At 47.3% G+C, this 20414-nt stretch overlaps 1 protein-coding gene and 1 pseudogene across 1 annotated transcript; one reads left to right on the forward strand and one right to left on the reverse strand.

Moving 5' to 3' along the window:
• Positions 1-3446: 3446 nt before the first annotated feature.
• Positions 3447-5501, reverse strand: LOC120866587 (C-C motif chemokine 19-like). The gene is made up of 4 exons (XM_040244392.1): positions 5165-5501; positions 4103-4229; positions 3782-3875; positions 3447-3691 (listed from the first exon to the last, which is right to left on the reverse strand). The coding sequence occupies exons 1-4, from the start codon at positions 5223-5225 to the stop codon at positions 3665-3667; spliced, it is 309 nt and encodes a 102-aa protein (XP_040100326.1). The 5' UTR covers positions 5226-5501; the 3' UTR covers positions 3447-3664.
• A 12915-nt stretch (positions 5502-18416) lies between these two features.
• Positions 18417-19233, forward strand: LOC120866598 (annotated as a pseudogene).
• The last annotated feature ends 1181 nt before the right edge of the window (positions 19234-20414 follow it).

Here is a 20414-nt window from a genome sequence, read left to right on the forward strand (position 1 = left end):
GTGGGAAAGGGTCAAGTTTAATTCCATTGTTTGATAATCATTTGTGCGCTAGGCCTTATTCTGTGCCAGGCTCTGGGCAGAACAATGTTGGCAGTGGAGATGGACAGGCCCAGTCCTCTTCACTGGCAACTGTTTCATGGAGGGTTTTGTTTTGTTTTTTTTGGCTGTTCTCAGCTTGTGCGGTCTGAGTTCTCCGATTAGGGATTGAACTGGGGTTCCAGCAGTGAAACAGCCAAGTCCTAAGCCCTGGACTGCCAGGGAATTCCTCTGTGGACAGGAAGCTTTTTGTCCACCATATTCACCATTTGTTTTTGTTGTTCATTCGCTCAGTTGTGTCTGACTCTTGGCGACCCCATGGACTGCAGCACACCAGGCTCCCTTGTCCTTCACTGTCTTCCGGAATTTGCCCAAACTCATGTCCATTGAGTTGATGATGCCATCCAACCGTCTCATCCTCTGTCGCCCTCTTCTCTTCCTGCCCTCAGTCTTTCCCAGCATCAAATGCTTTCCCATACCGTTCACCTCCATATTCACCATGGAAGTGGATAAAAAAGCTGGGAGCTCCTTGAGCAAGGATGTCAGGTCCCTTTAGGGAGATGTAGGCTGCTGGTACCACAGGCCTTCAGGTAGGGAGCTGCCACTCAGTTGCCGGCCTTAAACCCATAGCAAGTACCGTGTGCCTGAGAGAGGAAGGTGTCCACTTAGAGGCAGGCAGCAGGCTCCCATATCCTGGTAAGGGAGCTAGAAGTCCACCCCATCCCTCAGAGAGAGAGCTGGAAGCTTCATCGCTGTCATGCAGGCAGGTCGGCAGCTGGCCCTTCAGAACTTTGGGAGAAATAAAGTCTCAGCATTTGTCAGTGAATCATAGCGAAACAAGATAGGTATTGATTAGATGAAATCAAATGCTGAGAATTTTGAAGTGGATCTGGACAAGTCACAGACTGCTGGGCTAAGCCCTCCTGTGTCTGGCAGGCAGATAAGGGAAGAAGCCCCAGTGCCCAGGAGGGTTGGTAGCTAGGGGTGGGGAAAAGAGGGAGGGAGAAAGCCAGGAGGGAGGGCACTGGCTGGAGGAGAGCTGGGAGGGATTGGGCTTCCTGGAAATTCTTCCTCCTCCAGGTCTCCAGGGTCCAGCAGGGGAGTGTTCAAGCCACTTCACCAGCTCCTGGATTGGTTTCTCTCTTCCCAAACCTCAGCTTCATTCCTAGAGGGTGGTCCCTGGGTCCCTGGGGAAATGGGGACCTTTCTGAATGTGCATGACTTTGGGGAGCCTGTGTGAGTGTTGGGAGGATGGGTTAGCCTAAGACTCAAATAGTTAGGAATTAAGTCTTTTCTTGGAGTGACTCTTAAAAATTCAGCCCCCCCTCCTGTCGCCCACACATGACAGATATGGGAAGGAAGGCCTTGGAGGGGGCAGTGCAGGAAAGGACTTGCCCGGATTTGCATAGTGAGGGGTAGAAACAGGACTGGGGAGTCGTGACCTGTTCCTGTGTCCCCTCCCCCAACAGTGGCAGTATCAGGGAGGTGATGTGTTTGGGGGGAGCTCTGTCCTAGTAACACCTCCTCAGGACTCCTGCCCTCGCCTTCTCTACTCCATCTGTTTATTTTCTCAAGCCTCCAGAAGGAGAGTTTGTATCTGCCCCAGTGGCAGACTGAACTCCGCTTTGCTTCACTGGGAACTGAGGATGTTGGGGATGTGCCTGGCTCCCACCTGTGTTTGTCCTCTGCCTGCTGCGGTGCAGGGCACAGGTCCAAAGGTATCTCTTGGGCTTCACGGTTGGCTGACTTAATGGACGGGTTAATGGATGGATGGATGAGTTGGTGGGGAACGGGTGGATGGATGGGTGGAGTTCTAATGGATGCAGAGACAGCTAGATGGATGGGTGCATGGATGCATGAATGGATGGGTAGTTTCCCGCAGGTAGCAGAGCCAAGTTTCCTGGCTATACCAGTTGTTCTTGCAAACTATCCCTTTTCCACCCACTCCTGTGTCTCCGAGGTTTTTTCAGGTTTTGAACACCCACTCTTAGGAGCAGAGGTGAGAAAGAAGCTTCTGTGCTCTCAGTCCAGTGAGGAGGGCTGGCACAACCCCCTCACCTCTGCTTCCCTCCCCTGTCTGCCCAGGCCTGCCCAGGTGGGCTTTGATTACCAGATGAGGTATATGGTATGGTGGTGGCCTCTGTTCCCAGACGAGGATGCTCAGTGTGGTGTACTTGCTGTCATTCCCAACCCCAAGAGCCCAGACTTGCTGCTTCCTGCCAGACAAGCCCTTAGGGGCCATAGTTAGGAGACCAGCCAGCCTCCCAGGGGACTTCCCGAGCATGAGGAGGTCATTCCTCCCAGAGAAGCCTTCTGGGATGTTCCACGAGTCAAGGGCTTTCATCTCCCAGAGCTGAGACTCCTTCCCTGTGACTCCACTGGTCTCAGTCCCTGGAGCCCATGTAGCTATAAAGTGGTGGTGGGTGCCCCCAAGCTGAATCTCCCAGCTCTGTGGCTGCTCCTTTTCCTTCCCTCTCCCACTCTGACCTCTGACTCCTAGATCTGCCCGTCAGTATCCGTGAGAAGCAGGGCCCCCGTATTGCCACATGGACCCAGCTGGGGCTGGAACTGGGTTAGGCTGAGTGGGCGACAGAGGAGGCTAGTTGGGAGGTGCGATTCTGTTTGGACAGATGGGCCCTCACTCTTGGCTGCTGAGCCTTTTCTTACATATTTATCTTTTCTCCAGACAGATATTTATTGATTGATTACTTTGTGCCAAGCAGCGTGCTGGACACCAGGGAGACAATGGAAACCAAAATAGATGTGATCCCTGTTCAGGAAGGCTGACAACTAGCAATTATAACTCAGCATCTTGAGTGCTGCAAGAGGAGAAGAGCAGAGGGCCCTGGGAGCTTGGGAGGGAGGGAGGCTTCCTAACCTTATGTGGAGGAGTCAGGGAAGACTTCCTGGAGGAGGAGTCATCCAGACCCAGATGGGAAGCCAGGCAGGCAGAAGAGAGAGAAGAGTGTTCCAGAGAGTGGGAATGGTGTGGGTGGATGGGTCCTCCCCCACCAACCCCCCACCTCCAGCAACAGAGTTGGGCCCCTGCCCCTCCCCTAGCCAGGAGAGCTGGTTCCCAACCACTCCCTTCCTTGCCCCCAGCAACAGCAGATCCCTGAGAGACCTGGATGCTGGAGCACTTGTCCTGGAGAGCGAAGACTCGGAGGCCTGAGAGAGTTTTGGGTTGTTTAGGAACTGACACAGGTTTAGTGTTACTGAGCCTTGGAGTGTGACAGGGCTGTGAGGGGAGAGGAGGTGGGGCCTGATCCTGGGAGCTTATCCTGAGAACACAGAGTGTTAGATAGAACTTGCTCAGGCTGCAGAGTGGAAACGAATCCTGCCATTCTGTCTCCCCTTTCCTATCACAGTCCTCCCCGACAGGCAGCAAACACATGGCAGGCAGGACAGACTTGTGGGGACCAGATGGGCTTTATTGGAAACATTGCAATCTTCACCACACACATCCTCGCTCACACTCACACTCACAATGACACTCCTGCCCTGCTGCAGCCAGGCCAGGTCTGATGAAGGAGGGCAGGGGGCCTGGTCTCTCCCTTCTGGTCCTTGGTTCCCCAGGGCTTCAGTGATTCACATTCTGTCTCCGGAACACAGGGCTCTCTCTGGGCTGTCATAGGGTAACTGCTGGAACTCTTCTCTGGGGGAGGAAAGAGAGGCAAGGTCATGGACTGGGGTCTTGGGCAGGGGCTTGGAGGGAGGAGGCAGGGCTGGGGAGGGTCAGGCTTGCCCTGGCAGAGTTCTTCTTCAGTCTCCGGATGATGCGGCCCACCCATGGCTGGTCTGGGGGTGCACAGAGCTCGTGGCCTCTCTGCGTGGTGAACCTGGAGACAAAGGTCAGAGGTCAGGGAAAACAGAGGCCTGGAACCCAGTTTCCCAGCAGGCCCAGGTGGGAAGGGCAACGACTGGGGACCACATCTGGAAACCTATTTCAGGGACTTCCTTGCAGGGGTTTAGCTTGGCAAGGAGAAGAGAGATAAGGAGGTGAGGGTGGGTTTCACCGGGGGCAGATGGGGGAGGTGAGGCCAGACAGGCTCCTCCTAAAACTCACACGACGGCAGGCAGCCTGCAGCCATCCTCGAGGAGCAGGTAGCGGTAGGCTCGCACCAGGAATACAGGGATGGGGCGCTGGGTCACAGACAGGCAGCAGTCTTCCGCGTCGTTGGCACCTCCCAGAGCTAGGGTGGGATTAGTGTCAAGATACAGGGATCCTGAGGAGGTCATAGCCCTCACTGGTGTTAAGGACATCTGTCTGGGTGTGGCGGCAGCTGGACCAGATTAATCCTCATCCAGTATGCGCCAATATGGCCCTGCATGTTAAGCTGCTTCAGTCATGTTCGACTCTTTGCAACCCCATGGACTGTAGCCCACCAGGCTCCTCTGTCAGTAGAATTTTCCCAGCAAGAGTACTGGAGTGGGTTGCCATGCTCTTCTTCAGGGGATCTTCCTGACCCAGGGATCAAACCCATGTCTCATGTCTCCTATGTTGGCAGGTGGGTTCTTTACCACTAGCGCCACCTGTGGTTGCTAAATAAATTGAAGCACTATTTGCCAACAACTGTTGTTCTGAGCCCCACAGATGACTTTCTGCTACCTGGATCACCCCAACTTCTCTCCCAAGTCCTTTTAACTTCCCCACAGGAAGTTAAGATGGAGAATTCATGCTGGTTGCAGTGTCCGTGGGGGGATGAATGTGGGGTGGGGAACAGGCTGGGGGTACGGTAGCAGCAGGAAGCTGACATTAGTAGAATTTAGGAAGTGTTAAAACGTTTGATCACTTAGCCCTGGCTCAGTGTCTCCCATTCTCCCCACCTTAAACAAATATAGACTGTTCTCTCCTGCCTGGGAAACTGAGGCAGCAGGCAATAGAGCCTGCAGAAAGAGAGGGAGTCATAGGCTCCGGATACACCAAGAGACAGACACACACTGGAATTTGGGGGCTCAGGTACACTCTCACTCGCAGGCACAGGGAGCCGCCAGGTTCACTGAAACATGCAACCCTGACTCACAGGGTCCCTCACAGCCAGTGGCCAGCAGTCTGAGCTCTAGACATCCTGCTCCTTGCTGCCACCAGCCCCACCCCCGCCCCTGCCAAGCTTCCCCTCAGTCTTACCAGGGGTGACCCAGAGGATCAGCAGGCTGACGGCCAGCAGTGAGGCTGTCTGGAATGCCATGGAGAGTGAGTGGAAGGCTGACTGCCGGCGAGCTGTGAGCTAGTGAATTGGGCAGAGTCCCCGTGAAGTCAAGGCTCAGCTGGCAAGTGCAGGGTGTGAAGGGATCTGGGAACGTGAGTGTGGCAGCCAGAGGAAGCTGGGGCCTCCTTCTATTTATGGCCCGGAACTTTCACTTTCCCCACTCAGAAATCCCCTCCAAGTCCCGTCTGTGGATTCCCCTCTGGCCCCCTCTGTCTAATGGAACCTGACCCTGCCCCCCCTTCCTCTCTCTGTTTTCCTTGGCTTCAGCTCTAAGAACCCACTAAGCAGGCTGTAGTCTGGCTGAGAGCAGGGGACCTTGTGCTGTCAGCTCAAGAGAGAACATGAGAGAGTTCACATTGTCACCTCTCCGGTGGCATTTGCATCATCAGTCACTTGATTGGCCTCCAGAAGTGATGCTTAGTTTCAAGGGACCACAGTGAGGAGGCGTGCCCCCTTCCCTGGGTTCATGCCTTTTCCTCACTCTTTTCTCTGTGGTTCTTGTCTCTGGTGCTGGTGGTGGTGCAGAAGCCCCCCTGGTGTCCTCAGAACAATTGTGGAGCCTGGAGAGCCTCCCCAGGTCATCACAGTGCCTGCCCATCCATCATCTAGGAACCCACCTCTCCCTTGGGACAAGAAAGTTGAGAAGGAATGTCCCTTGGAAGGAGGCCCAGCACCCATTCCCACAACTCAGGCCCCTGGGGTTCGACCTCCTGACTCAGCAAGCACTGCCCTTTTCTCTAGTTACCATTTTCATGTGCTCAACACCTGGGTCAACATAACAGCTGGATGGAGCCTGGCCTGGCAGAGCCCCTTCAGCCTTCCCTTCCTCTGGATCCTGGGAACCAAGAGGGGATTTTTAAGGAGAGGGGGCTGGCCAGCTCATATTCACACAAATCCCCAAATTTCAAGGAATAGACTGATGAAGAACGGGACAAGTGATTTCCCATCCTTAGGAAAGAGACCAGAGAGAGACTAGAAAAGAAGGCCTCAAAAGAGAAGTTAATACGTGGGACACCCATTCAGCCATCCTTACCCAAGTCCTGGACTCTCTTTTGGATGGGGGAGTATTTCCCTCACAAGTTTCTGACTTATTTTTCTTCCTACACTTGATCTTAGCCAAAAGGTTGCAAAGCCATCTTATTTTCTTTTTATCCATTAATAATAAAGCAGTAGTAGTATTTCTAATTGTTTACTGTATGCTAGATTTTGTACCGAGGAGCGTACCACTATTACCTTGCTTAACTTTCCCAACAAAACTAGGAAGTAGCTATATTATCATATTATTATCACCTTTAAAAACACACAAAGAATGAGGCTCAGAACACAGGTCACAAGGCAAGTCAGTGTCTTGAACCAGGTATTTTTAAGATTTACACTCTTAAAATTATTTATTTATTTTTATTTTTCTTTGCACTGGGTCTTCATTGCACACATGCTTTCTCTAATTGTGGCGCATCAGGGATTACTCTTCATTGTAGTGTGTGAGCTTCTCATTGCAGTGGCTTCTTGCATTGTGGAGCACAGGTTCTTCAGTAGTAGTGACACACGGGCTTAGTTGCTCCACGGCATGTGTAGTCTTCTTGGATCAGGGATTGAACCTGTGTCTCCCACATTGGCAGGTGGATTCTTATCTGCTGTGCCACCAGGGAGGTCCCAGATTTATGCGCTCTCTCTTTTTCTTGAATTAATTTATTATTTATTTGGCTATGCTAGGGTTTTAGTGGTGGCACCCAGGAATCTTCAATTTTCATTGTGGCTCGAGGGATCGTGGCATATAGGATCTAGTTCCCTGACCAGGGATCGAACTTGGGCCCCCTGCTTGGGGAGCATGGAGCCTTCGCCTCTGGACCACCAAGGAAGTCCCAAGATTTACACTCTTTCCTCCCACCCCACACTGCCTGTCTACCATTGATCACAGAGCAGCGCAGGGGAGTGAGACTCTATAGCTTGCATGCCTAGGTTGGGATTTAGATTCCATTACTTGCCAGCTGTGTGACCATGTGAAAAGTACCTAGTTTCTGTGTCTTAGCATCCTCATCTGTAGAACAGGAATCCTTCTTAGGATGAGGTAGTCTGAGCAAAAACCTTAGTTTAGAGGCTGGTTCACAAGAAACGCTCAATATTAACCATTATTATTATTCTATTCTTTTATTCATATATCTGTCGATTCACCTCTCTATCCATTTTTTCCCTGAATCCTTATGGTGGTTCTGATAATTCTCTGTTGTCGCACTCCACTCCAGTCTCCACTCTGCTCTGCTCTGTTCTCTAGAAGGTGACCTCTACAGACAGTATCACTCAGGATCCTTTTTCCTTTAGCTTCTATTTGGGTTTGGTCCATGGCAGGCAGCAGCAGGAGATCGGTGGTAGGAGAGAGAGGTTGGGGTGTGAATTCTCCAAATCCTTCATCTTGCTATAGTTCTCAGAGTGAATGATTTACTCTCTGGCAGTTGTTCTCAAAGAGCTGTCTTCCAGCAGCATTAGTGTCACCTGGGAGTTTGTTAGAAATGCAGAGTCTCAGGTCCTTCTCCAGATCTGCTGGAGTAATTGGTATTTTAATGCACCCTCAGTGACTCTGGTACTTGATGGAGCGTGAGAACCACTGATCAACAGTCACAGATTATTTTGACTGGCTCCTCTCCATGGGTTTATCTCTAAGACTCCCAAAATAATGTTTCTTCCTCTGGCCCCTCAGGCCTTGGTGTGATGGTTTCTCACTATTGCTAAACTCTAAATGCCTCACCATTCCGTGTTGGTTCCTTAATCCTGACTCCCATCTCTTAAATATCCCCTTAAGTGAAATCTTTCTGGCTAGATCTTTTTTTTGACTGTGCTATCTGTTTCCTGCCAGCATCCTGACCGATACAGTAAATGGTACCAGAAGAGATCCCAGGAATACATTCCCAAGATGGGATCCTGGGATTGGGTTGCTCATATATTTGCTGAGTCCACAAACCTCCTTGCATGACGAGAGAGGACAGGAGTAATCTGGAGCATGAAGGAGCACCACCATCACTTAAGACTATCCCTAAGTGAGGTGTGGGGTGGGATGTTGATGCAGGGAAAGACATTAGGAGATAAATGCCTCAGTACTTAATTACTATGGCTGCAAATGGTGATTTCAAATGGTCATTACATATATTGTTGGATGGTCTGCCTGTTTCTAATTGTGCTGGCACAATTACATAAGGAAAAGAAAAGTTTAAGAACATGAAATTCCAATATAAGTTATAGGTAGAGATTCAGACAACTACTGTGAAATTCTTTTTTGTTTTTAATTGAAGTATAGTTGATTTACAATGTTGTGTTAGTTCCTGGTGTACAGCAAAGTGATTCAGCTATGCATATGTATACAAAACTGAATCATTTTCATATTCTTTTCCACTATAGATTATTACAGGGTATTGAATATAGTTTCCTGTGCTGCCCAATGTCCCAAATGATGGAATTTGTAGCAAGCCATTTTAGGAGACTTGCCATGGTTTGGACATCCTTTGGCCCAATTTCCTGTCTGTCTACAGACTAAGCATTTGCCTCGTGCCTTGTCCTTCAAGGACTCGGGGTTTGCTATAGGGCTTCCCTGGAGGGCAGCCAGCATCTGGGCATGGCTTGTCTCTTTCCTTCTCTCCCTTTCCTGGGCCTTGGCCTCCTTCTCCTGTTCTATTATAAAAGGTATTGGTGGCTTTCTGGACCATTTCATCTAAAGAGGCAGCAGGGTCCTGCTGCTGTAGCTGTTGTAACTTTATCCTGATGTCTGATGCATACTGGGACAGGAATTTGTCCTTTAAAATCACCTGTCCCTCATAAGAGTCTAAGTCTAGATTGTTATACTTTTGGAGGGCTTCTTTGAGACTTTCCAGAAAGGCAATGGGGTTCTCACTGGTCTCCTGAGTTATTGTTGGGACTGGGCACAGTTCCACAACTAATAGACTTCCTTCTATTTGTGTGGGTGGTCTTCCTTAGGGGTGAGTCTTTCTGAAGCCTATCCTACCCAGTATTGTTGCAACCTGAGAGCTGGGTGTCCCTGGGTCAGGGTGCAGATCCCCAGGCAGGTTGAGGTGTGACAACCTCCTGGGGACCCTAGGCAGGTTGGCCTTCTGGGACCTCAGGCTGGAGTTGGGCATCTCCAAGGTCTTCAGCGTGACTAGTGCTGGGTACAATTAAGGGGTTGTAATCTTAACTCACTGCCAGTTTGTCTACACGGATGGGAATAGATACCATGATGTAAGGTAATCCAACTGTGTGCCCTGAGACTGGGAACCTGGCAAAATAGCCATAAGTCTTATCCTCTTCTTGCCCTGAGGGACTGTAAGTCACTGATTTCCTCCCCTAGTCCTCCATAAGAGCAGTTTAGGGTGTCTCCAATGGTAAACATTTCATTGTCATAGACGCACTCTAGGTAATAACAGAAGTAATGACAAAGGAGTGGGTTATCTGGTCCTCTTAGGGGCATTAAGAGTGCTTTAATAATAAGCTGGGTGGAGCAATGTTGCCTACAGAGGGGGCAGTTAGTAAGTTGCAGGAGTTAGTAAGTGGCTTAAGAACAAATTGATAAGAGGCAACGGACCAGATGTTCCATAAAAGTGGAGTGGAGATTTGATCCAGGGGTATGTTTGTAACTTTAGGAGAAGGGTGGTAAGGGTTTGGGCCCAAACGGCCTACAGGCCTAACTCCCAAAGTGGCAAACATTATCCCTGGAAGCCCAATTGCCCTTGAAGGGGTGCCACCAGCAGATGGACTCCTAGCAAGCACTGTGTGCCTGTCACCTGCCCTGGCAGGTCCACTGAGAGGTGCTGTTGTTGCACATGTTGTAGGAAACATGGAAGGTGAAGGCCTGAATATCCAGAGGGATTGGATATTATACTCAGAAAACGAAGATCATGGCATCCGGTCCCATCACTTCATGGGAAATAGATGGGGAAACAGTAGAAACAGTGTCAGACTTTATTTTTTTGGGCTCCGAAATCACTGCAGATTTTGATTGCAGCCATGAAATTAAAAGACGCTTACTCCTTGGAAGAAAAGTTATGACCAACCTAGATAGTATATTCAAAAGCAGAGACATTACTTTGCCGACTAAGGTCCGTCTAGTCAAGGCTATGGTTTTTCCTGTGGTCATATATGGACGTGAGAGTTGGACTGTGAAGAAGGCTGAGCGCCGAAGAATTGATGCTTTTGAACTGTGGTGTTGGAGAAGACTCTTGAGAGTCTCTTGGACTACAAGGAGATCCAACAAGTCCATTCTGAAGGAGATCAGCCCTGGGATTTCTTTGGAAGGAAAGATGCTAAAGCTGAAACTCCAGTACTTTGGCCACCTCATGCGAAGAGTTGACTCATTGGAAAAGACTCTGATGCTGGGAGGGATTGGGAGTAGGAGGAGAAGGGGACGACCAAGGATGAGATGGCTGGATGGCATCACGGACTCGATGGACGTGAGTCTGAGTGAACTTTGGGAGTTGGTGATGGACAGGGAGGTCTGGCGTGCTGCGACTCATGGGGTCGCAAAGAGTCAGACACGACTGAGCGACTGAACTGAACTGAACTTCCTCCCAAGGTCAGCTATTTTCTGGTTGTCCCGCCAGAAGATTGTAGATGCAACACTGTGGGCCCTGACGGGGCTCAAGAATAGAGCATGAAACAGGACTGAAGGGGGGCAGGGCACAAGTTTTGAAAGAATGACATAGCCCAAGAACATAACATAAACTCATTAACTTCACATGGGTCCAAGATGGCAGTCAAGTCAAATTCAACTAATCCTGGATCCTCAATCTGCAAGCTAAATGCCACAACCAGAGGCACTATCAAAAGACCAAGGAGTGGGTGTTTCCCCAATTGTTGGAATAATCCTTCTACTCATTAGCATATGAAATCACCCAGCTTACAAAAACTAACCACACATTTCATGCTCGCTACCCTATGCCCTCTGTGATGGCACATTTTGTGGACTGTGCTTCTCTCTGAATTTGAACAAATCTACTTCTTACCTATCACTGTGTCTCTCACTGAATTCTTTCTACAATGAGACATCAAGAACCTGAGCTTCATTAGATCCTGAAACCAGGCACTGTGGGTTTTGACCAGGTGTGAGTCCCTGCCAGACATGACTGAGGGACCAAGCACAGCACAGAGTCCATGCCACGTGAGTTTGAACCCCAATTTTAGGTAAACAGTTTCAAACACATTTTTCAGAAGTGGAAAAATAATGGCCTGCCCAATACTCTGTAAATAGTGGCATAGATGGAGAGAGGAGCTGAAGGACTGGAGGAAAAAGCAGTGGGAAAAATGTGCTGAGGAACCCATTTCATAACTTGCTGGAGAAACTGCTAAATGCCTGACTTGTGCCCACAATTTTCATTGGCTTTATCCTTGGCACTAAGGAGATTAAGGACAGAAGAACCAACAGCTACTAGGGAACAGAGAATAGTGGAGCCTTTGGGACACACTGGGGAGTAGCTCCTGCCAGAGTCCCTCAGTTGCACCCACTGCCACTAGCCTGTTAGCTGGGGGTTCAAGGAAACAAGAAATGAGAGATTGTAAAAGAATTAAGATTTTGTTAGCCATATGTCCTTCCAGCCATAGGGTTGAGGACCTCCTACCTTAACTGGAGGTCTTCTGGAATCTGAGACTGAGCTGTGTAAGCTTTCTGCCAAGTTTGTTTTTTTGTTGTTTTGGTTTCCAGCACACTAGGCTTCTTGTTACTTCTACTGCACTGGGTTTCCTTTGTGTTCAGTTTCCACCACATGAGTTTTGCCAAGTTGGGCTTCTGCTGTGCTTGGTCTCTGCCTAACTGGGGCCGAGTTGAGGTTGTTTGGCCAGGTTAAATCTGAGTCATGGCACCAGATATGTCGAGGGAGTGTGTAGTTTCCTCGGTTCTGTCTTGCCGCAGCAAAGATTTGAAATGGTAGACCAGTGTTACAGCTCAGTTACAGCTCAGAGTTTTATTCAGCAAGCAAAGGAAACTATACCCTCAAGGCATGAGGACAGGCCATCCGGAAAGGAGAGGCCTCAATCCAGCTTGGCTTCCTCTTTTTATATGTTTTGTCTCCTCCCACCTATAGCCTGCCCTATGCAAATTGGGCTAGCCAACCAAGAAGGGGGTGTGTTTGTTTCACCTGAACTTCTCACTCAGAAAAAAGTGGATTTTCTTTTGTTCCATTTTCATGGTCTTTTCCCTTTCTTTGTCTTTTAGCCATTGCCATTTTGTACCCCTTTTTCCTATTCTAACTACCTAATAGCTCCAAGAACAAAAGCATATTCACTGAAGGAGCTGTAAGAACTTGTCAACTGTAGTGGGAGAATCCTGGGGACTGTGAGGACAAATTTATTGACATGGATGCCCTTATCCAGGATTTGGGTATCACTGTATTAGCTGAGCACTTGGGAATAATGTTAATAATCTATTACGTTGGTTACTGGAAGCTTGGACTCAACAATGGCCTGTGATCATGAGGCTGAGATGCTAGAACCTCACTGACATACTGTAGAATAGTCTTCCTCAAACTGTGATGTGCATATGACCCACTGGGGAATCGTATTAAACTGAAGATTTTGCTTCAGTAGTTCTGAATGAAGTCCATGATGTTCTGTTTCTAACAAGCTTCTAAGTGATGCTGATACTGCTGGTCTTCAGAATATACTTTGAGTAGCAAAAGAGAGGAAGGGGTGCAAAGATTAGACAGATGGGAAAGTTGGAGGGCCCCTCTTTTTAAAAATTAATTAACTTATTTTAATTGGAGGATAATTCCTTTACAATATTGTGATGGTTTTTGCCATGCATCAACATGAATCAGCCATGGGTGCACATGTGTCCCCCTATCCTGAACCCCCCTCTCCCCTGCCTCCCCACCCAATCCCTCTTGGTTGTCCCAGAGCACTGGCTTTGAGTGCACTGCTTCATGCATTGAGCTTGCACTGCTCAACTGTTCTACATATGTTAATATACATGCTTCAGTGCTATTCTCTAAAGTCACCCCACCTTTGCCTTCTCCCATATAGTCCAAAAGTCTCTTGTTTATACCTGTGTCTCTTTTGCTGCCTTGTATATATATATGATCATTGTTAGCATCTTTCTAAATTCCATATATATGTGTTAATATACTGTATTGGTGTTTCTCTTTCTGGCTTACTTTACTCTGTATAATAATAGGCTCCAGTTTCATCCACCTCATAGAACTGACTCAAATGCATTCTTTTTTATAGCTGAGTATTGAAAAGCAGAGACCTTACTTTGCCAACAAAGGTCTGTCTAGTCAAGGCTATGGTTTTTCCTGTGGTCATGTATGGATGTGAGAGTTGGACTGTGAAGAAAGCTGAGTGCTGAAGAATTGATGCTTTTGAACTGTGGTGTTGGAGAAGACTCTTGAGAGTCCCTTGAATTGCAAGGAAATCCAACCAGTCCCTTCTGAAGGAGATCAGCCCTGGGATTTCTTTGGAAGGAATGATGCTAAAGCTGAAACTCCAGTACTTTAGCCACCTCATGTGAAGAGTTGACTCATTGGAAAAGACTGTGATGCTGGGAGGGATTGGGAGTAGGAGGAGAAGGGGACGACCAAGGATGAGATGGCTGGATGGCATCACTGACTTGATGGACGTGAGTCTGAGTGAACTCCGGGAGTTGGTGATGGACAGGGAGGCCTGGCGTGCTGCAATTCATGGGGTCGCAAACAGTCCGACACGACTGAGCGACTGAACTGAACTGAACTGAACTGAACTGAATATTCCATTGTGTATATGTACTGTAACTTCCTTATCCATTTGTCTGCCAATGGACATCTAAGTTGCTTCCATGTCCTAGCTATTATAAACAGTGCTGCAAAGAACATTGGGGTGCATGTGTCTCTTTCAATTCTGGCTTCTGGAGGGCCACTCTTGTGTGCAACCATTAACTCTGAAGGGCTCAGGACAACACTTAGTTCTTCAAGGCCATAAGAAAAGTATTGGTGATGGGAACACTAACTTTGAAAAGCACTGCAGTGGTTTCCTTGGTAGGCAGGAGATGAGAGTAAGATATATTCTCTTAGGACTGGACAGTCTTATTTTGAGGAAAATGATGGAATCCTTGAGCGGTAGAGTCCATATGTTCACCTTCTGAGCAATAAGATGAATGAAATTACTAAATAAGCTGCAAGTGTAAGTGTGTGTGTGCATGCATGTGTGTGTGTGCACACGTGTGCATGCAAATGCTCGGTCATGTCCAACTCTTTGCCACCCCATAGACTGTAGCCCATCAGGCTCCTCTGTCCATGGGATTTTCCAGGCAAGAATACTGGAGTGGTTTGCCATTTCTTACTCCAGGGGATCTTCCCGACCCAGGGATCGAACCTGTGTCTTCTGCATCATCCTGCATTTGTAGGCAGGTTCTTTACCACTAGTGCCACTTGGGAATCCCAAGCTGCAGGGACACCTGTTAATCATTGTGCTTTGAGCATGAGAATCTGTGGTAGCAGTTAACTGATCATAGTGTTCCTCCGAATGAAATAGATGGACAACTTACTGATGTGCTACTTGACTCACATAAGTGTAAAATGTCTAGTTCTGGTAGGGAGAAATCTGATTCAAATTGTATTGTGGATTTACAGTCTTTTGCCCAGTTCCATGACTTAAATCAGTTCCCGAGACCTGAAGCCCTTTGATCGGGTGTTGGGGGGGTGAGTGGTGGGAAGGCCTGAGTCTTTTCACAGGTGGACTCTATAGATCTTTTTCAAAATGTGATCCTTGGGCCAGCAGTATTGGCATCATCTGGGAACTTGTCACTTCTTGGGCTCTGCCCCAACTCTACTGAGTCAGAAACTCTGGGAGTAGCATAGCAATCTGTATTTTAACAAGCCTTTCTGATGGTTGTTTTTGATGTATGCTAAAATTTGAGACTCAGTGCTCTAAGCCTTCCTTTCCCAGAGAGATCTGTAACCATTTGCCAGAGTGACTATGAACAGAGGAACAGAAAATATTCAGATCTTTGGGTACTGTCTCATGTTAATATGAGTTAATATGAGTCTTAGGGACCCAAAACCCCTCTGTGATCCACTAGTCAGAATGAGGGTTTATGGAGCTGAGGTGACAGAAGGATCTTGATCCAAGTCCATTTCACATGAGGCTGTAAGACTTACCCAGTGGTTATTTATTTAGTTTGTGTTAGTTTCTCAGTCGTGTCTGACTCTGCTCCTCTGTCCACCGGAATTCTCCAGGTAAGAATACCAGAGTGGGTACCATTCCCTTCCCCCAGGGGAATCTTCCCGACCCAGGGATTGAACCCAGGTCTCCCACATTGCAGGCAGATTCTTTATCATCTGAGCCATCCCGGAAGCCCTCAGAATGTATAGTGGAGATAAGTATACTAAGTGATTAGCAAAGTCTCCACACTGGTTCCTTGACCATGGAGGGAGGAAAATTATGGCAGGAAGGCCATGTGGGAGTCCTTTGAATGGGGCCTGTCCCACCACATTCCCCACTACAGTAGTAAACTTAAAGCAATGCTTTGTTGCTAGATAAGGTGCATAAATGAGAGCACCTTCAAAGATTTAAAGAGAACTTGTATTGCCTCCAATTAAAGATACTTTGGCATACTATAGCTAATAAACTAGCATGTGTCTTATTTCTGTACCAGCTACTTAAAGACTGATGAAATCCATTCCTTTCCAACTGTAATGACAGAAATACCCCTGCATTGTTTACCTCAGGGATATGTCAACTTTCCTGATCTGACTATCATAAGATAATCTGGGTATCCCAAGGATATCAAAATGGTCCTCTAAACTGATGGCATTAGGGTTACTGGTGCATAAGAAATAGCATTTGCCTTAAATGCTTCAGTAAGACCTACTACGTATGACAGAGGGAGAGAAATAATCTTCCAAAACTTCAGGATTCTGCCACAGAGGTAAAATTTCTAGGCTATTGGGTGGCTCAGTGGGTAAGGAATCTGCCTATAGTTCCTTACAGGGAGACACAAAAGATGCAGGTTTGATCCCTGGGTCGGGAATATCCCCTGGAGGAGGGCATGGCAACCCACTCCAGTATTCTCACCTGCAAAATCCAATGGACAGAGGAGCCTGGTGGGCTGTAGTCCATGGGGTCAACAGAGTTGGACACGACTGAAGCGACTGAGCACACAGCCTAGGAAGTAGAGAGGAGCTGAGAAACAGTGATCTGGGAAATGTTGCACCTTCATATGAAGAGGCACAATGCTTAAAGAGAAGCTTGCATTTGGGAGGCAACATCTATCCTATTTAGGAGTAGTACAGCCAAATATTTACTGGATAGAGCATAAAGCTGGCAGTTTTGATTGAGGCCTAGAGCGAGGAAGGGGTCTGTAGCAGGTCTAGGCTCTGGAGAAATTTGCCTGGCTACTTGCGCCTATGACTTGTAAATCTAATGAATTTCAGATGGTCTGTGGCAGAGAAGGGCGCTGTAGGAGCCCCAGTAGAGGCTTACAGCAACACCCTAATGATTATTTTCTACTTGAAAATCAGTTTCTGATTTGCCACTGGACCCTGGTCTAAAACTTAGACTATAGTCTAAAACTATAGATCACCCAGTGGCAATACAACCTAGGGTGTTATCTATAGCAAATTGTATAGTTAGATGTGCCTGATAGCATTCTACTGTCAAATGAACATTGTACATTTGAGATCAGGCCTTAGAAGTTTCAGAAGGCATGGATAAAACATGGATGGGTGACTCAGATTCCTACTTGTATTGTTTTCTACCTCTTCTTCTGATCATATTTATGCCTTCATGGAGAAATTTTCTATAAACAGTTACTATAGGGAGAAAATTCTTGGTCTTGATTTTCAGATGGGTCTCTAAGTTATGCTGGCATCAGTCAGAGATAGATGGTTGTTTACCTTCAGGGGTGGCCTGGAGAGACAGCAGTGAAGGGAAGTCTTCTCAGTGGGCAGAATTTCAGGCAGTGTAGTTAATGTCACTTTGTTGGGAAGGAGGGTGGCCTGAAGTTTGGAGCTATACTAATTCATGTACAGTGGCTGCCCACGGTAACCCTGCCCTCACCTCTGTAAATAGACACTTCACTAAATTTTTAAAAATTAAGCCTTTTGGGTCATGCCGTTTATTTCCCACCAAGATCTTGTATGATACAAGAGTATCATGCTGAGCTGGCATTAAACTTTCAATTACATTTTAATACTCTCTTCCTGGAATTTCTGTTGGGAAAGATCCTGAGAATCAGCAGCAAAATGTGAAATAGTGAAATAATTATATACAAGGGATTTATACCACATTCATTCAACAAATATTTATTGAGGGCGTCTTATGTTCCAGACTCTGTTCTTGGCCCTGGGACACAATAGTAAACCAGAAAGATTCCTGCTCTTGTAGAGTTTTTATTCTAATGAAGGAAACCAGCAATAAGCAAACAAGAAAAAAAAATAGTATGTCAGATGGCAGTAAGTGCTATAAAGAAAAATAAAGAGGGCCAGAGGGATAGGGAATATTGGGGAGGATGGCCATGGAAGTCTTTTCTGATTACATTTGAGCAGAGAGCTCATCTGAAGTAGGTGAGGGAGAGAGCCATGTGGAGATCTGGGGAAGATGCTCTGTTAGAGAAAATAGCAAGTGTGAAGGTATTGAGGCAAGAGTGTATCTGAGGAATAGAAAGGAGGCCATTGTTATGGGAGGAAAGTGAGCAAAGAGCAGAGTGGTAAGAGATACAGCCGGATAACAATACGGGACAGATAGTGTGGGGCTTTGTAGGCAGTTGCAGGGTTTCTGTTCTCTGAAATGCGTTGGGGAAAGCTTTGGAGGGTTTTTAACAATGACATGATCTGGCATGTGTTAAAGTCTCCCTCTGGCGGTCAGATGGAGGATAGACCAAAGTGGTGCAGAAATGGAACCCTAGAGACCAGTTCGGAGGCAATTCCAATGATCCAGGGAGGACATGAGGTTGCTATGAGTTGGTGAGAAGTGGTTAGATTCTGAAAATATTTTGAAGTAGAGCCAAAGAGCTCTGCTGAGGGGTTCAGCACAGGATATGAGAGAAAGACAAGAAAAAGAGAAAATAGTGCATAAGACACCCTCAATAAATAAACGGTTTTGGCTTGAGCGATGTGATGGTTGGGGTTATATTTATCAACATGTGAAGAGTTGTAGAGGAGTAGGTTTGTGAAAAAGTCAGGAAACTTGTTCTTTTTAAATTTTATTGAAATAGGTCTCTTTTTCGTGGTACCTCAGAGGCTGTCGGCCGCTTCAGAATGAAGCTGAACATCTCTTTCCCGGCCACTGGCTGCCAGAAGCTCATTGAAGTGGACGATGAATGAAAACTTCGTATCTTCTACGAGAAGCGTATGGCCACAGAAGTTGCTGCTGACGCTCTGGGTGAAGAATGGAAAGGTTATGTGGTCCGAATCAGTGGCGGGAACGATAAGCAGGGTTTCCCCATGAAGCAAGGTGTCTTGACCCATAGCCGAGCTTGCCTGCTTCTGAGTAAGGGGCATTCCTGTTACAGACCAAGGAGGACTGGAGAGAGAAAGCGCAAATCTGTACGGGGTTGCATTGTGGATGCCAATCTGAGTGTTCTCAATTTGGTCATCGTGAAAAAAGGGGAGAAGGATATTCCGGGACTCACTGATACTACAGTGCCTCGTCGCCTGGGTCCCAAAAGAGCTAGCAGAATCCGCAAACTTTTCAATCTCTCTAAAGAAGATGATGTCCGCCAATATGTTGTGCGAAAGCCCCTAAACAAAGACGGTAAGAAACCTAGGACTAAAGCACCCAAGATTCAGCGTCTCGTGACTCCACGAGTTCTGCAACACAAACGCTGGCGTATTGCTCTGAAGAAACAGCGTACTAAGAAAAATAAAGAAGAGGCTGCAGAATACGCTAAACTTTTGGCCAAGAGAATGAAGGAGGCCAAAGAAAAACGGCAGGAACAGATCGCCAAGAGATGGAGGCTGTCCTCTCTGAGAGCTTCTATTTCTAAGTCTGAGTCCAATCAAAAATGAGATGTTCTGAGAGTAACAAATAAATCAGATAAGACATCAAAAAACAAATTTTATTGAAATATAGTTGACTTAGAATGTTATGTTAGTCTCAGGTATACAGCTAAGTGATTAGGTTGTATACATATGTGTGTGTGTGTATATATATATATATGTATATATTCTTTTCCACTATAGGTTATTGCAAGATATTGAATATAGTTCCCTGTGCTATACAGATTCTTGTTGGATATTTATTTTGTATATAGTAGCATGTGTGTTTTGGGGCTTCCCCAGTGGCTCAGCAGAAAAGAATCTGCCTGCAATGCAAGAGACACAGGAGGCACAGATTTGATCCCTGGGTCAGGAAGGTCCCTTGGAGGAGGGCATGGCAACCCATTCCAGTATTCTTGCCTGGAGAATCCCACAGACAGAGGAGCCTGGTGGGCTACAGTCCATGGTGTCGCAAAGAGTTGAACACAACTGAACACAACATGACTTAGCTTGCAGATGTGTTTTAATCCCAAGATCCTAATTTAGCCCCCCATCCAGGACTCTTGCTTTGACTTTTTAAGATGAAGCTGGATTTTGGACATATAAGTGGAGATGTTAAGTAGGTAGTTGGTAGTGTGAGTTTAGAGTTCGAGGGAGAGATTCTAGCTGAAGATAAAAATTTGGGAGCATATGCATGGTAGTTAAAACCTTAAGACAATGAGATCAGCAAGGGAGTGAGTGTAGACAAAAGGGGTCAAGTTCCAGGGCCTGGAACCCCCTAGCACTGACAGATCAGGGAGATGAAGAGGGATCAAGGAAGGTGATGTGATGGTACCCACTATAATGGCAAAAAAGTGAGAGGACACAGGGCCTGTGTGTGGAAGGTGTTAAGGCACCAACTCCCCAGTCATTGGTTTAAATGATCCAGTGAAGGAGGGGGTGGGGCTGGAGGGCGGTGGGTTTGTAACAGTGTCTGACCGTACGCTAGAATGTGCTTCATGCTTCACCTATTTCAGTCTTTTCTCAGCCAGGTGACCTTTGTGGTGATCTTGGTTTAATGTTAACTCTGGACAAATCTCCCAGCTCGGGGTGGCTCATACTCTTTCAAGGAGCCCACTCGGCCTTCATGCTCCTGGTGTGACCCAGTCCATGTCCCAGGGGTCGCGGATCTTGGGTGGAGGGCACTTTAGTCACTGGGCAAGGGAGAAAGCTGCGGGACCGGGGAAGTCAAACAAGGCCATGA

This window comes from Oryx dammah, unplaced genomic scaffold (assembly GCF_014754425.2).
Source record: "Oryx dammah isolate SB20612 unplaced genomic scaffold, SCBI_Odam_1.1 HiC_scaffold_1, whole genome shotgun sequence".
NCBI classification, from domain to species: domain Eukaryota; kingdom Metazoa; phylum Chordata; class Mammalia; order Artiodactyla; family Bovidae; genus Oryx; species Oryx dammah.

Excerpts from the sequence above, each read along its gene's own strand:
- LOC120866587 (XM_040244392.1), bottom strand. The coding sequence starts at position 5,225 with ATGGCATTCCAGACAGCCTCACTGCTGGCCGTCAGCCTGCTGATCCTC. Across the intron at positions 4,230-5,164 it reads GATCCTCTGGGTCACCCCTG|CTCTGGGAGGTGCCAACGAC; the intron begins GTAAGACTGAGG and ends ATCCCACCCTAG. Across the intron at positions 3,876-4,102 it reads TGCAGGCTGCCTGCCGTCGT|GTTCACCACGCAGAGAGGCC; the intron begins GTGAGTTTTAGG and ends CTTTGTCTCCAG.